At 40.3% G+C, this 16,303-nt stretch overlaps 1 protein-coding gene across 2 annotated transcripts; it reads right to left on the bottom strand.

Annotated features, from left to right (window-relative positions):
* Positions 1-327: 327 nt before the first annotated feature.
* LOC141539869 (3 beta-hydroxysteroid dehydrogenase/Delta 5-->4-isomerase-like) lies at positions 328-13,828 on the bottom strand. 2 transcript variants are annotated; one of them, XM_074263236.1, is made up of 5 exons: positions 13,580-13,819; positions 10,379-10,943; positions 9,680-9,862; positions 3,935-4,099; positions 328-1,538 (listed from the first exon to the last, which is right to left on the bottom strand). In XM_074263236.1, the coding sequence occupies exons 3-5, from the start codon at positions 9,834-9,836 to the stop codon at positions 727-729; spliced, it is 1,134 nt and encodes a 377-aa protein (XP_074119337.1). In that variant the 5' UTR covers positions 9,837-9,862; positions 10,379-10,943; positions 13,580-13,819; the 3' UTR covers positions 328-726. The 2 variants fall into 2 exon arrangements, with proteins under 2 accessions (XP_074119337.1, XP_074119338.1); XM_074263237.1 differs by lacking the exon at positions 10,379-10,943 and having other exon boundaries at positions 13,580-13,828.
* Positions 13,829-16,303: the final 2,475 nt, after the last annotated feature.

Genomic DNA, 16,303 nt, shown 5'->3' with positions numbered 1-16,303 from the left:
AAAATAAAGACCAATCTATTACCAAAATACATTGCAACTTTGTGGACTTTTATGAGAGCTGGGGGATGTTTACTCAGATTTATGGAGAGACATACATATTTGCTCCCAGAAGAGTCTCAAAGTGAGACTAAAATAAGCTTTTTTAAAATTCTTTAAAATAAAATCTGGGTAATTGGGGTGCTCTGCCAAGGATTGAGTCTAAAATAGAGATGAAACTCCATTCTTTAGTATGGTAAGGGCAGACATTTGATTTTCCTGGCAATGGAAGAAAGTCTGGGCAGGAGTTATCTTAAATCCTAGGTGCAGGCAAAATAGAACTATTAGACATTTTTCATCATCTTTATTAAACATGAATTAAAATTTTGTACAGATTAATATGAAAAAGGTTTAAAAACACAAAAGTGTGCTATACTATGAGTAGAATAGAGACCCAAGAAACAGGAAGCCATAGACACCTTGCTATTTTATAACAACATTCTTTTCAGAGCAAAAATGTGTGGCTTTAAAATCAACCTTCAAAGTGAATAAATGAACTTGTATTTCATTTCATTTCATTTTTTCAGCCTGTCTTCTCAGGGTTTCATTGGGGGGGGGAGGAAGAAAAGGATGCTAGTGAGACATGGCCAGAAATTTACTAAGTAGGGGAGATACTGGACAAATGTCTCATGAAGGGAAGGGCCGAAAGCAGTGATGCCCTGAAGCCCCGCCCCATGTTCCCTGTCCAGATCAGGGGGCCTTTATCTTCAGATTCTCTCTGTTTTTTGCCACCAGTGTGCCTATCCACTGACTTGTTTTCTTTTTGGCTTCAAGCCAGCTGACCCGAGGCTCATAACCCAAATCCTCCTTGGCCTTCTTATAGGAAAGGGTGAAAACACTGTTGGTCAATGTTATCAAATGGCAATTGAATGGAGGTTCATAAATCAAAATAGGGGATAGCATGAAACTTATCATCTCCAATATGAAGGCTGCCCAGTATAATAATGTTATAGGAATGCCTATTTTTGAGCCCAGTTTGAAGCCCCATTCCTTGCTCACTTCATAGTTAAAATCAGAGTAGCTCTGGGGGGGTGTATCATCAGTGATGTAATAGAAATGACCCCCAATGCTTTGGGCCTTCTCAGGGTCCCGCAAGGTTCTGAGTGCCAGGATATGTGCCCAAGCCACATTATCAACATACACTTGGTTGGCCATGGAACCCTCACTTTTCCTTGCAAAGGTCTTATCATTCTTAAGGGCACAGTTTATTTCATATTGGAGAAAAATGCTCCCCTCCCCATAGATGTACACGGGTCTCAAAGAACAGGTGTGCAGGATGGTGCCATTCCTAAGAAGCTGCCCATCAGCTGCCAGCACGGCCTTCTCGGCCAGCTTCTTGCTGTAGGGATAAGCATTGTTCCATTTGCTCTCAAGGAGGTCGTCCTCATGGCCATTGCGGACGGACTTCATGTAGGAGTTGGGGCCGGCCACTTCCACAGAGCTGGTGTAGAGGAAGATAGGTACGTCAGCTGCGATGCAAGCTTCCAGCAGGAGCTGGGTACCTGGTAAGGAAGCAGATGGTAAGGGCGAGGGTCTCAGAGGAAGGCTCTCAAGTGGGCAAGACAAAGTCAGTCGTAGCAAGCACGACTCAGACTTTTCCATATTGGCTACAGCTCCAATGCATCACAGTTACAGTTGGCTTATATATCCCATCTGTTGTTTCATTAAGAACTAACAACCCAACTTCTTTTATTTAATTAGAAAAATTGGTTGCTGTACACTTATCTCAGGGAAGTGCCATAGACATAGTGTTTTTTAGCTGTCAGTTACTGGTCAAAATCTGAGATTTTTGAGGAAATTTAGGCTGAGGTAGTAAAAGACTAAGAAGTGATTAAATGAACAGATATTAGAGTAATGATTGATATAAAAAAGTCAGGTATTGTCTTCCCTTTTCTCTCTCTGTTGATATCATCTGCTCACATAGATCTAACTATCTCTTTGCTGGGGGCTTCCAAATCAACATATCCAGCCCTTTTTTCTCTTCTGAGCTCCAGCATTTTCCTACTATTTGCCGGTAATCTCAACATTTGTTAAGCACCTGTTATGTGCCATGATCTTATGTTACCAGAAACACAGAAAACAGTTCCAGCTCTCAGAGAGTTTACAATTTTCTGGGGGAGAAAATATGCAAATATATACAAAGCAAACTATATCCTGGATAAATAGGAAATAATTAGCTAAAGGGAGGCTAGCATTAATTAGTATTGAGAAGTTGGGAGAGGCTTTCTTATAAAAGATGGGAGATTAGTTGGGACTTAAAGGAATCCAAAGCAATTAATAGAGTTGAGGAAGGAAAACATCCCAGACATGTCAGGACAGTCAGAGAAAGTTCCCGGAACAGAGAAAGGAAGTGTTTTATTTGTGGAACAATCAGGAGGCCAGCATCATGGGTCATAGTGAGGAGTGAAGTATAAAAAAAGACTAGAAAGATAGGACCTGGAAAGGTGCAAGGTATATCAACCTAACACTACTCAGAGCTTTATGCTTCACTTTGTAACGTTCATTTTATTTGTTTGGATGAAGGCAAAGCAGATAACATGATAAGATTCTAAAAACAAAACTGTCCCTCCAGCCTGGATCATGGATCATATCTAATAAATGAAACTTAATAGGGATAAATGAAGGCAAATCAGATGATATAATGAGAATCTTAAAAAAAAGTCTCCCCAGGCTGGAGCATATATAGTGAAGTTTAATAGGGATAAATATAAAGTTCCAAATGAGTTAAAAACAACTGTACACATACAGAATATTCATGTGAAAAAGGATCTGACATTTTTAGGGGACTGCCAGTTCAACATGAATTTACATAGAAATCAAAAAACTAATTAGTAATGGGGTGCAGCTTCTAGAAGATGTAGTGATATCCCTAAGGTCTCCCTGGCCTAGATCCTGGAGTCAGGATGCCCTAAATTTAAATCCAGCTTAAACCATTTTTGCCTCAGTTTCCTCATCTGACAATGACCAGGAGAAGGAAATAGCAAAATTCTGCAGCACCTTTATGGTCAAAACCCCAAGTGGGTCATGAAGAGTCAGACACGACTGGAACAATTGACAGCAACACTATTATTTTTGGGGAATCTATTGGGAGCCTTGAAATGAGCTCCTTGAAAATAACAGACTTCTTAGCTGTGAAGGAATAGTTGTTTTTTATGTGTGAATGTGTCTGAAGAGTGGGCAAGATGATTTTCATTCCTTGATTTGCAGGGAAATTTTGCAGTGATTTTCTGGAGAGAGCTTTAGTTTCTTGGATTGGGGTTGGGGCAGAGAGATGGAAGTTTGTTCACTTAGTCCCAGGGGACATTCCTGGGTAACCATGGAAATGCTAATTATTATATGAAAAGAGATCTACTGTGAAGCATCCCCAGGTACCCAAAGTTCTGAGCTCTGGAAACCTCGGTAGAATCAATCTGGAAAGGCTTAAAAATAGAAATGCACAATCATCCCTTTATATTGTGATCAATTAGGTAAGTGAACATTTCCATCTTGATGACTGTGGTGAGAGTGGCCCATTCCCATCCTGCAGTAACTTAATTATTTTGTGTATATATTTGAACATTAAAGATGGGTCTTCCCAATTTTAGACCTAATACTCTATCCATTGATCCATCTGGCTGCCTCATAAGTGTTTAATAAATATTGATTAATTGATTGATGATTGATTAAGGGATATGATGAAAGGACTGGGGTTGCTGAGCTGGATCTTCCCAATTCCAGACTAATGCTCTATCCACTGATATTCATCTAGCTGCCTCATAAGTGTTTAATAAATATTGATTGATTGATGATTGATTAAGGGATATGATGGACTGGGGTTGTTGAACTGGGCTCTATCTCCCAAGATGGTAGCATGCTACAGTAGGGGAAGACACCACACAAGCCTCAGCAGCCCTCATACCTTTCATATTGACATTCATGATGATGTCTTTCTTTCGCCATAGTCCCGTATCAATGATGGATGCACTATGAATTACAGCAGTGACTCCCTGGCAGGCGCTGTGGAGGAGCTCTTCGTCTAGAATGTCTCCTTGCAGCACAGTCACCTTGGTCTTGTGCTTGAGCTCTGCAGGAATAGAAGGTGGGTTAGTAGGGACCATTTTCACAACCCCAAGGATGTCTGCAATCACTCCTTTAAGGACCAATGGAAAAGCTGACTTTGAAAATGGAGGACTCATCATCATTATCATCCCATTGCTGCACGGAAGACCTCCATGATCTCTGAAACTAGAAGTTGGAGCATGAGATGAGCACCTCTAAAAGGAAGAAGAACGAGGGACCTGCTGTAAAAAGTGGATATTGAGCCTAGGCAGTTTGCCTATTGTCCTTTGTTCTCAAGCAGGGTCAAATTGACATTACAACCTGATTGTGGTTGAACAGACTGTAGAGATAGAAAAGATAGGGAACACTGAGTTACAGAGAAGGGGAAATCATTAAGAGGAGGAGGAGAAAAAGACTAGGAGGCGGGCAAATGGGAATGGAGGTAAGAAATGATTGGGAGAATCACATGGAACGAGGGAGGGAAGTGAGTGAAAGCCGGTTGCTCTTTCCCCGGTTTCCTTGAGAGCCAGCTCTGCTGCTTTGTCCCTAGGATATATCCAGATAATCCAAAGGTGCTTTCGTGCCCTTCTCTCCCTTAATTTTTTTAGTTTGTCCAAGGCTACTCCAGAATATCCAAATTCTAACCCCTGGAGATATTCCAAGCAGGAGACAAGGTGAAGATATGAGAGAAATTAATATTATAATATTAGTATCTAATAATTAATTGTGATCCATCCTTTTTCCTTTTATTTCTTGAAAAAACCTAACTCTACTAAAGTGGGTCAGTTCCCGAAAGGCATGGCTAGTGATGCCATTGCTCCTGGTCCTCAAGGCATGTGCTCCTCAACTTTGGGAGACCCATCTACAAGGACTAATGTCTGTTTAGAGTTTAAATAAAATCTGGTCTCAGTGAGTGAGCTCTTACTTTGAGGGAAGAAATCCCTGTCCTTGGTCCACTCCGTTGGAGGTTAGGGCCACTCAGCTCATAAAGGAAAAACCAGCCAGAGAGGTCTGGACTGAAATGACTTCCCCTCTCCAGATTGCTGGAGGGTGCTGACCTTCATCATCAAGCCCCCTTTTCAGCTGTAGTTTTGCCCACCTTTTCATTAACTGTCCACCAATCAAGATTGAGTTTGACTTGTCAAGGATTCCCTTTCAGGAGGTACTTAAGGCACTTCACTACTAATCAATTAATTCATTATTAGTCTAATTGATAAATTGATTATTACCTGAAGTTTGTAATTTTTCAAATCTTATCTAATATTAAAGATAGGTAGCGTTTATGCAGCATTTTAAGGTTTGCAAAGCACTCTAAATATGCTGTAGCATTTGATTTATTACAACTTTTAAGGTAAAGGCTATTATGGTGACCATTTTCTGAGTAAACTGAGACAGACCAGGTAATTAGTGGTGAGCCTGGCCATTCAGAGAAGTATCCCTACATTGATTGATGTTTGGCTGTAAGTCATCTCTTACCCCGCCTTCCTGGCTGAGAGCTGTGACCCTGACAAATGGAATTCAGTCAGGTCACCCCATACCAGAGGGCAGATAAGGAAGGGTGCAACTGACAGCTATTCAAACAGAACTGGGGATGAAAGTCCTACAGGATTCTCTGGAAGACCCCTTAGATAATCCTCCCCCACTGGTTCAGGATTATATCCATCTTTGCCTGGAAATTTCCCACCCCCACCTGAATTGCTGCCTGAGGGACTGAAGGCTCCTGGGCCTGGCTTTTCAGCACCAGGCCTGTCTGCTTCTCTTCCTCTCCTTCCCACTCCCCCCCCCCCTCCCAGCCTCCTCTTCTTCTCCCCCCTGCACACAGGAGCTCGATAAAGCCAGCACAGAAGAACTGGCTCCCGCCCCACTGCCTCCAGTCTCCCCTGTGCCGTTTCCCACTCTGCCCAGCCCTTCATCTCCTCTATCTCTCTCGCCTCTTGTACCTGAGCTTTGGGATCTGTCCAGTCACCCCCAGTTCTCCCCAATCCTGTTCTGCCCCTAGGGGAAATGGCGGGCTCATAGTTTATGTCCCCTTTTCTACAAAGGACATTTATGAATGGAAAACTCAAAATCCCCCTTTCTCTGAGAAACCACAAGCCTTGATTAACCTTCTTGAGTCTGTTTTTCACACCCACCAGCCCACGTGGGATGATTGCCAACAGCTCTTCACTATCCTCTTCACTCCGGGGAGAGAGATAAGATTAAGCTGAGACTAGGAAAGCTGTGCTGGATCTAGTGGGGGATCCATAGAGGAACATCACAATCAGGTAGAAGCTAGCTTTCCCTCTGAGAGGCCTTCCTGGGACCCTAACTCCCATCATGGTCGTACTGCGCTTTCTGCTTATTACAGACATCTTCTCCAGGGTCTTAAGCTGCAGCCAGGAGGCCTATTCCCATGACTAAGATTTCTGAAGTTATTCAGGGTGCAGAGGAATCCCCTGGAGCGTTTGTATGAGGCTTACCCATCCTGTAGCACTAGAGACCCTGAAGCTCCCCAGAACTAGAGATCTGGGAATGTTGCACTTGTCAGAAATCTGCTCCAGACATACCCAGAAAGTTATCCATCTCAGCTAGTCGAGATAGCTCTGCAAGTCTTTAATACCTGAGACGCACCAGCTAAGGAAGCGGGTAAAGAGGGCGCCAAGGCAGTCATGGCAGCCATGAGAGAAGCAAACAATTTCTCTAAGGGTACTTCCCGGCAGTCATTAGGCTCAGACCAGTATGCCTGTTGTAAGCCTGGGTCTGCTGACTCACTGCCCCATGAGTCCCTCTGCTTGTGGGCAGCTCGTGCCCTTCTGCAACTCCTTCAGTCCTTAGGTTACAGGGTTTCTGCTAAGAAGGCTCAGCTTCTCAAGGTCTCTTATCTGGGCTATGGTCTCAAATCTGGCCCTGTCTTGCGAACGTATCCAGGCTATCTTATCTATTCCGGCCCCCACTACTAAAAAGCAGGTTCAGGAATTCTTGGGGCAGCTGGATACTGTAGATTATGGATCCCCTCTTTTGCTGAGATAGCAAAACCCCTTTAATTCCATACAGTGGGACAGGGTTTGATTTGCCTTTTGACAGTTCTCAGGACCACCCTTATCAAGGCTTTACCGATGTCAGGAAGCCCTTTCATCTTTTTGTGGCAGAAGCTAGTGATATTGCCAACACTTGGCCCCTGGCGTGGGCCTATTACTTATCTCTATAATCTTTATCTTGCCTCACTTTCTACGGCATCACAATAGAAGGAAACAATTGGGAAAGAAGGGGAGTTCTCAGAACTAATCCTAACTTGCTGTGGGATGTGGATCCTTATCTGACCTTACTTGCTATCAGTTCCTCACCCACAAAATTGCCTGGCATGAGAAGCAGTGTGTAACAGTGGATGTGGAGGAACCTCAAGATAGGAAGACTAGGGTCTTCAAGAGCTGCCTGGGAGAGTAAGACTGAGCAAATCAATCTGTCTCTTACTGCCCAAGCAATAGGGGTTCTTAACTTTTTGTTTTTTTGTGTCCTGGACCCCTTGGCAGTCTGGTAAAGACAATGGATTTCTTCTCTGAATAATGTTTTCAAATGCACAAAAAGAAACTTAAAAAGAAACCATTTTTATATGCGTAATTATAAAACCATTAAACACCATTAGGGAAATATAGTTATGAAAATATTCTAAAAATTCTAAAAAAAAATTTAAAATGCAAAAGTTCACAGCATATTTGGAAGCCCTGGTTTTAGACTAAAAAAATTACAAATTAGATGCAATCTCCATTGGTAGAGAGAGTTCCCACACATTAGAAATTCCTTATATCAGGGAAATCATAGTGCTGGTTAAAAAAATGAGGGATAATCATACAGACCATAACTAATCTTTTAGAGTGATTAAAAGGTGGAAAGGCTTGTTGAAAAATAAAAAAATTTAAACAGTACTACAGAGAACTCTGCAGTATCCACAAGCACAGCTCTATCTATGTGACCTCTCGCTGCTGTCCATCCACCCTTCAACTCTCTCTAGCCTGGCTATCAGTTCCAGTGCCTTGAAACTCAGAAACCTGAGTCTCTCTGGCATATTTCTTCATAGAAGTACGGGTACTTTAAGTGAATGTTGCGTTTTTATGCTTATGAGGAGAAATAATGGGAAGTAAGCATATTGTGCTTTTTGTGCTCAAGGAAAAGAAAAAGGTAAAGGGCAAGGATTTCATAAGTGTTTGCTATTTATTTAGCACTCTGCCAAAGCAGCAAGAAGCTGAGAAAAGAGAGAGATAGGGTCCTTGGCACCCATTCCCAAGGTTACCGTTCTTATTAGAACACAACTTGAAAGATTATCTCTGACACCTCCCCTTCCCCTAGCACCAAAACAAGCAAGTCATCATCTACTTGAACAGAGAAAACACATCAGCTCAGCAGAATGAGGAAATACCATGGCCTAGGGGACTCCAAAGTACCTTACCTTTTCCCCTTATTAAGGACAAACCAAGGTATTTCATATTCCAGTCATTTGCACAAATTTAAAAAGTGACCTAACTCAGATCACAGAAAACTAGGAGAGCTGGATTCTATTGATGGTTAGATCACAATCAGCTCTGCAAGTAAGTTCGTATCTAATAGGGTCTTAATTTTCTTATCTATCAAGCAGAGCTAACAAATGTCCTGCCTCCCTCAAAGAGTCGTGAGGATCTAGGGACATGCTGGGGTGTGAGAGGGGAAAAGGTTAAAAAAAAATCTTTGAAAAACCCAGTGTCAGAAACTGTTCAATTTTTGCTCTGTGCCACAGAGATTTATTTTTTAAAAGTGCTAACTAGTGAAGCTTAGCTATAAAATTTATTCTCCCCTTTTTAGCCAAATCTGGATTTTTCTGGTGAGGAAAAACAAGATTAAGTTTTAGCTCATCAGTGAAGTTTGTCGTCTAGTGTTTCAGTTTTTTAACCAGGCCCTCTAATGTTAACACATTCTGGTTATAATTTTATTCACTATTCTCTTTTCACCTTTATTAAAGTGAAATAATAAAGAATAAAATTAAATGGAGGAATGAGAAATTAGCTAATCTAGTAAGTCATTTAGAAGATTCTTTCTGTCCTGAATATTCCCCGAGCCTATATGGATTCCTGTTTCCTGCTACAGTAAGGGACTTCCAAATCTGACACTCTAGGGTTTTGTTTTTGTTTTTTGTTTGTTTGCTTTATTTCCTCCTGTTGTTGTTCCCCTTTTTCTTCCATTTAATAAAGGTGAAACTGAGCGCCAGTTCATAGTGACAGAGTTGTGGCTAAAAGCCAGGTTTCTGGACATTCTCTCCAACATTCCTTTCTCTCTTTGATAGGATTTTTCTTTTTGTGGGGTCTTTGGAAATCAAATGAATGAATAGCATGTTTCACCTAGGTCTAATGCCCATGGTTATTTGGGAGGCTCTCCAACATGAATGATAAGCTCACAAGCATAGATTTAGATTTAAAAAGAATTTTAGAAGCCATTGCGTTTAATCCTCTTGTTTTTTATGTGAAGAAGCTGAGGCACAGAGAGATTCAGTGCTTTGCCTGGGTTTGCAGTTATTAAGTGTCTAAGGTGGGATTTGAACTCAACTCTTCCTAACTCTAAATCCCACAAGAACATACCCAGAACTATTAAGCTTACTCACCTGAAAATTCCAGTAGTAATTGAGGGCTGAAGACTTTGTCCAGGAGGCGAATTTCCTCCAGCTCTTGTTCTTCCTCCAGCAAGAGGCGAACAATCCTCTGACCCAGAAATCCTCCTGCTCCTGTCACCAGACAGCTCCATTTATTCACTGGTAGCATAGTACCAAATACCTCTTGATAGAAAACTGTTGATGAAGTCAGAGAACCTGGGATCAGTCTGGCGGACCTACTATGATTTCAAAGGGATCTGTAAGAGGAGTCCCAAGCTAGACTCAGGCTTTGCAAGATCTGGAGGTTGCAGAGAATCAGATTTTGGCTCGCTCTAAGGGAAAACTTTCCTAAATGGTTGGAGATGGCCCAAATTGGAACAGACTGGTAGCACAGATAATGAATTCCCTGTTATCATAGAACATCAAGCAACATCAGAATGGCGCACAGGCCAAAAGTATTAAAGAGAACTTCAGGTGTCAATTGAGGTTTGTTCAAGATGATCCTAAAAAAAAAAGTCCCTTCTAGTTTTTAGTCTCATCCAATTCCTTCCTTTGCATTTATTCCTAGAGGACCTCTAGCTCCCCTTAAACTAAAAGTAAAATAGGGGGCCAAGAAGAAAAGCCTCTCCCGGACATCCATCCAACCACAGCCACATCTCCCATGCATGTACCCCCAAAACTAACTCCTGTTAAATTGTCAAAAGAGAGTACCTTTCAGCTCAGAATCTCGCAGTCCTATGAGCAAGCCTGGATGCTGGTCAAAAGGTGGCTTGTTTCATGTCCCACTGATAGATAGGCTCTTGGGTCCTCCTCTTTGCCTTGGAACACGGGGCTTTTACCAAATTGTTTCTCTTTCTCATTACAGGATTTCTCCTCCCCTTTTAAGCAAGGTCAGTTTTGCAGTGACAACTTCATCATTGTTCCTAGGCTTCTTATCCCAAGGTCACTCCAGATATGGGAAATAAATGTACATCCACTTTTGGTAATAAGAGAACCAGTGGGGGTGGTGTGAGTCTTGGACAAGGGGGGAGTTGAATAAGATGGAGAGCTATTTTCCAGAAGAGCATTTCTGATTCCCCAGACAGGGATGTAGAATAGTAGGTAAGAGTCGTTGGACTTGGAATCAAAAAGACCTGACTTCAAATCCAGTCTCAGAGACTTATTAGTTGGGTGATCCTTAATCTCTGTCTCAGTTTTCTCAGTTGTAAAATGGGAATAATATCTGACTTGAAGAGAAGACTTGTATAATTCCAGCATTACTTCAGGGAGAAGTTATCTGGAAGGAGAGAGATTTCCAGAGGCCACAGAATTACAGAATCTCAAAGGTGAAGGAACCTTAAATGGTTCTTGATGAAATTATACCTGAAAAAGAATTCCCTCCTTATCATTCTCAAGTATATGGTCATCCTTCTTGTGCTTACTAATCTTTTTTTTTTCCTGAGATAATTGGGGTTAAGTGACTTGCCCAGGATCACACAACTAGGAAATATTAAGTGTCTGAGATCACATTTGAACTCAGGTCCTTCTGACTTCAGGGCTGGTGCTCTATCCACTGCACCAAATAGCTGCCCCTGCTTACTAATCTTGAGACAGAAATAGGTATATATCTAGATATATATCTATATAGATTTAGGTAGATAGATAGAGACAGAGAAATACAGAGACAGAGGGGAGAGAGAGAGACAGACACAGAAAGACAGAGATAGAGAGGAGAGAGAGACAAAAAGAGAGGAGAGACACAGAGATAGAGACAGAGAGACAAAGAGAAAGAGACAGAGTCAGACAGAGGGAGACAGAGAGACAGCAGAAATAGAAAGTGGGAGAGGAGAGAGGATTTCAACCAAGCTTGTATATTGTGATCCTGCACTTTATCCTTCATTACACTTCCTGTTCTTTCCTGTATTTTTCCAGCTTTCTAATACCCTTCCTAACATGTACCCATCTCTGGAACTAAAGTGAGTGCTCCACATATCATTTGCCTAGGACAGAATGCATTACTGTATCTTTCCAAGTCCTGAACACACTGTCTCTCTCTTTCTCTTTTTGCCTGCCTCTGTGTTTATCTTGTCTTCCTTCTGTTTCTCTCTCTCTTTCTCTGGTGTTTTCCTTTTTCCTCATTAAAAAGTTATGAACTTAACCATTATCAATAAAACTTTTCCATAAAAAAACAAAGAAAGATGATTGTATAGGAAATGGTGAATTTCTGTTTGGTAGTTTTTAATTGTACTTATTAAATATACCCAAGGCAGTAAAAAAAAATCGCTCAAATTATGGTCCCTTTTGGATTTCTTATTGTTTAATTCTATGTGGTGTTGATATTCTATTACTGCTATTTTTTCCCTTTTTAAATTTTTTGGCTCTCTATAATTGCCCACTGTATCACTTCATCTATAAGTAGAAACCATCTCTTGTAGTCGTTATGATCAACTGATTGATCACACCTGAAAACCTATGTTTCATTCTATTTCTTTTCCGAGGGGTAGAAGGCGAGCTTCATTATCAGTTTTTTAAAGTTATGATTGGACGCTACAGTGATTAGAAAGCACTGGAGCCTTTCAAGGTTATTATAATCAGTGTTGAGGTCATTGTGGAAACTGTCCTGCTTCTCATTTCATTTTGGGCACTATGTTTCTCTTAATTAAACCTAACACTGAATTACCCTTGGCAGCTATGCAGCAATGTTGACCCACATTAATTTTGCACTCTTAAAAGACCACCCAGTCTTTTTTAGACAGATTGCTTTCTAGCCATATTTCTCTCATTTTGTATTTCTAATGTTGATTTTTTTTTCAAACCAAGTAGAAGGCTGGATCTGGAACCTATGGTCTCTACATTTATCTTTAAGTATTGCATGAAGACTCATTGGGTGGACACTCAGTATGTCACTATTTCCTATGAACATTACATACAATTGGAAGTCATAGATAGAAGTAACTGATTCAGTTACTCACTAGTCTGTAATGTCCAAAGCTAAAAACAGTAGTAAAAAAAAATCATGAGCAAAGTACAGTGACTCTCTCTCCTTATCCCTGACTCTTTTACTGAAACCAGTGATCAAAATAGATTTTGTTTTATTTTGGTTGTCATATTACATTGATAATATATGGGGCTTGCAGACCACTAACAATCAGATCTTTTTCACACATGCTGAATTCTAAGTATACCACTAAATGGGGGAATTTACATTGAATCTCAAACACCTTCATAATCCAATGCTCTGTCCTGTCAGGATATTTGAGGTCCTTGACTTTGTCATCCAATGCATTATTTGTTTCACTTTGCAAATTCAGTGGGTATGTCATCAAAGTTTTTATCAAAGTCCTTGGTAAAAAATATTAAGTAGCATTGGACCAGGCAGATATTTTGGGGGTTCTCTATTAGAGACCATCTGCCAAGTGTGCATTAAAAACTAATTTTTGAGTTTGACTGGTCATTTGGTTTTTAAGGTCCTCCATTTTTAAGAAAATTAATTCTAAACATGCAAAAAATGAGAAAATTGATGGTGTGAGATTTCATTAGATGGAGTATGACATAGACATTAAAAATATCACTGAGGTGGTGGTATACAGAATAAATATCAATTTTTAAAAATTCAAGCAAAGCCCCCCAAAAGATCTTATCACTAAATAGAGAAAACTACAATATTTATTGCCTAGAGAATGGTACTGTAAATGATTTTATTTATTATTTTTAATATTAATTATTATTTATACACATATGAACATTTATATTTTATATTGTCATATTTTACTATCATTAAGTATTTATGTGTCAGAAAATTCTGAAACAAATGACAGTATCTCTAAATCTCTATACTTTACATATTATTTGGATAAAAGTTCTTATAAGTTAGTCTACATCTCTCCATTTTTAAAATAAGAAAGCTGTGGGATACTTTACTAAATGACTTACCCGAGTTTAGGAAAACTGTGTCTACAACTTGTAATGTTCTGGTTTGCTTTCTGGAGGGCCTTCGGACCAGCCTTGGTCCCAGCAGAGTAATCACCACAAGAATAGTCAGGAATAAAGTCCAAAGTCTTTTTTGTCTCCTCTTTCCTTCGCCTGGGGCTGGGCTAGCTTTCTAGTGGATCTTCAGATGGGGCTTGGTCTTAATGGAGGAATGCAGGAGGCAGGAGAGTCACCAGGATGGTGGAAGATGGAATGTCTCTCTTCCAGTCCTTGTTGGTCCTTATATACTCTATTATAATTACTTCATTACAGCACACTCTGCATGTATGAACTTAGAGAACCATTGCATCACCATGCTAAGTACTAAGTATATGTAAATTAGGTAACCATTGTCTCATCAATTCCTCCCCCTTAACACCTTCCAGAGTTCTGGCTCTCAACAACTTTTACCTGATTAACCAGTATAGCAATTCTAGGGGGAAAACAAAGGAAGAAAATTTAGTTGAATATCACTTGCTTTTGATGAAGTCATGTTGGAATCGTCATTTTCTTTTCTAGATGTTTACTGTACTTTTGATGATGCTTTAGAATTTCCCCAGAAATTGGAGTCTATGTCCCTGCCCTAAATCTGCATGCGCCATATTCCCCTTTGGAAGACTGGGACAGCTTTTGCCTGAATCCTCTTGTGCTACACTCTTTCCTCATGATTTTTCAAATATGGGCAGTGGCTTGGTGGTTTATGCTGACTTGGATCAGGCATCTTAAATTTAGCAAGGGTAAACTGAGAGCTGCCAGAGGCAGCTAGGTGAAGATGTGGCACTGGGTTTGGAATCAGGAAGACCCGAGTTCAAATTCAGCATCAGACAACTTGCTAACTATGTGCCACTGAACCCTATTAACTTCAGTTTCCTCCTCTGTAAAATGAGCTGGAGAATGAAAGGACAAAACCCAAATGGAGTCACAATGAGTTGGATGTGAATGAACAATAGCATGGACAATGAATAAAAATTATGTCCTTATTATTGCCCTGCCTACCTACCATCTGCTATATATTCCTTTAAAAGAAACTAACCAATTGGTTGGTGAATTTCTTGAGTATCAACTCTGGTGTCTTTTAGACAACTTTTTCTTGGCAATTCCCCTTTGTAGGAATTTTGTCCCAAAATTTAATTCTTGAGAATTTCCCATTAGCCCTGGACAGATTTATCTGGTAGAATTTTAGTCTAGGATTTTACCTATTCTTCCTCTGAATTATAATTAATTATTCTTCATTAATTTTAATTAATTAATACCTTTCATTAACATAGGCTGCATATTAGGATTTGTCTTATTTTTCACAAACTTGAGGAGGAAATCATTCTTTTACCAAACAGGTTTTTTTTTTTCCTTTTGTTTTCAATTAACAGAGATTAACATAGTTTAGGGAGTTGATATGTTATGCTAAAATTAATTTCTATCAAGCAATTCTAGATTTTTCAGTTTTTGAATCAAAAAGAACGTCCTTACATTTCATCTTCTTGCGTCAGACATTATGCAATTGTTTTTAATTGCTTTGTTTTCTTTCTTATCTAGTTTGTTCCATGGATCCATTGTTTTCTTTTTTTAGCCTTCTCCCAGTTTTGATTATTACTGCTTAAAAATAACAATGATAATGATGATTATAGCTAGCATCTCTTTAAAATTTACAAAGTAAGAGGCTTTCAAATAGATAGAGAAAACATACCAGACTGAATCCTTCCTGATAAGAAATATCCAGAAAAAGACAGTGATTTATTTGTTAAGCCTAAATCAACATAAAGAAACAGAGAAGTTTGCAGATGTAGGGATGGAGTTTGATCAGAACACAACTGATAGAATACTCAAGTGCCCAGCGGGAGGAGAGCCCAGACCTATTTCAGAGCACTAAGTGCAGGAGCAGGTGCCAACTGCCCACTTTGGCACTTATTACCTAATTCCAGAGTACGAAGAGAACCTGAAATGTGGGCTGTGTTCCTGCATAGGACAGTTCAGGACTGTGTACTGAGAAAGGAGTAAATTCAGAAACAATCATTTGTGTGGCTTAGACACAGGAGTAGATTAAGAGCTCAGTTCTAGCTTCTAAACTAGCCTGGATATCCAGGTTAAGAATACCAGACCAAAGGGAAACTACAATTCTGTAACCAAACTAGCATTCTAGCTGGCTAATAGAAGCAAAGTTCAGCAGTAGTATATACTGTTGCTCAGACCACGACTCTAGTCAGGAATTTGCAGAGCTCAGATTAAGGGGAAAGGGTAACAGTGATACTTTGCCTTGGATCAGACCCCCTAATACACCACTGTGTAAAGGGCTAGAACTGAGCAAATGCACTTGGATAATGGAGCACGTGACACTAATTGCCAATTGGACAATTCTCTATTAACATATTTGAAGGTTGACCCTCCCCAACTATTCTGTGCTGGCTGGATCGGTGGGACTTTAACCTCTCTTTAACCTGGCGTTCTTCACCTTGGCTTCCTAGCCTGGGTGGCCAAGCCAAGATGGGTAGCCAAAAGAGGTAAGGAGTTTGGTAGTGAACACGTGGGTCTTCTGACCAGGTGTTCACTAGGGAACCAACAAGTCAGGGCATCAGTTAAGGCATTATGTGAGTAGGTATAATAAAGGCTTTTAAGATTACACGTGGCTGTTCTTGAGTGAGCTACCGGTTATTAATCTATAGATTCAAGAGATTGTGACCAGAGACCTTTGAA

This window comes from Sminthopsis crassicaudata, chromosome 4, assembly GCF_048593235.1.
Source record: "Sminthopsis crassicaudata isolate SCR6 chromosome 4, ASM4859323v1, whole genome shotgun sequence".
Lineage (NCBI taxonomy): Eukaryota > Metazoa > Chordata > Mammalia > Dasyuromorphia > Dasyuridae > Sminthopsis > Sminthopsis crassicaudata.
The sequence above is the reverse complement of the archived record's forward strand: the minus strand, read 5'-3'. Positions and strand labels throughout refer to the sequence as shown.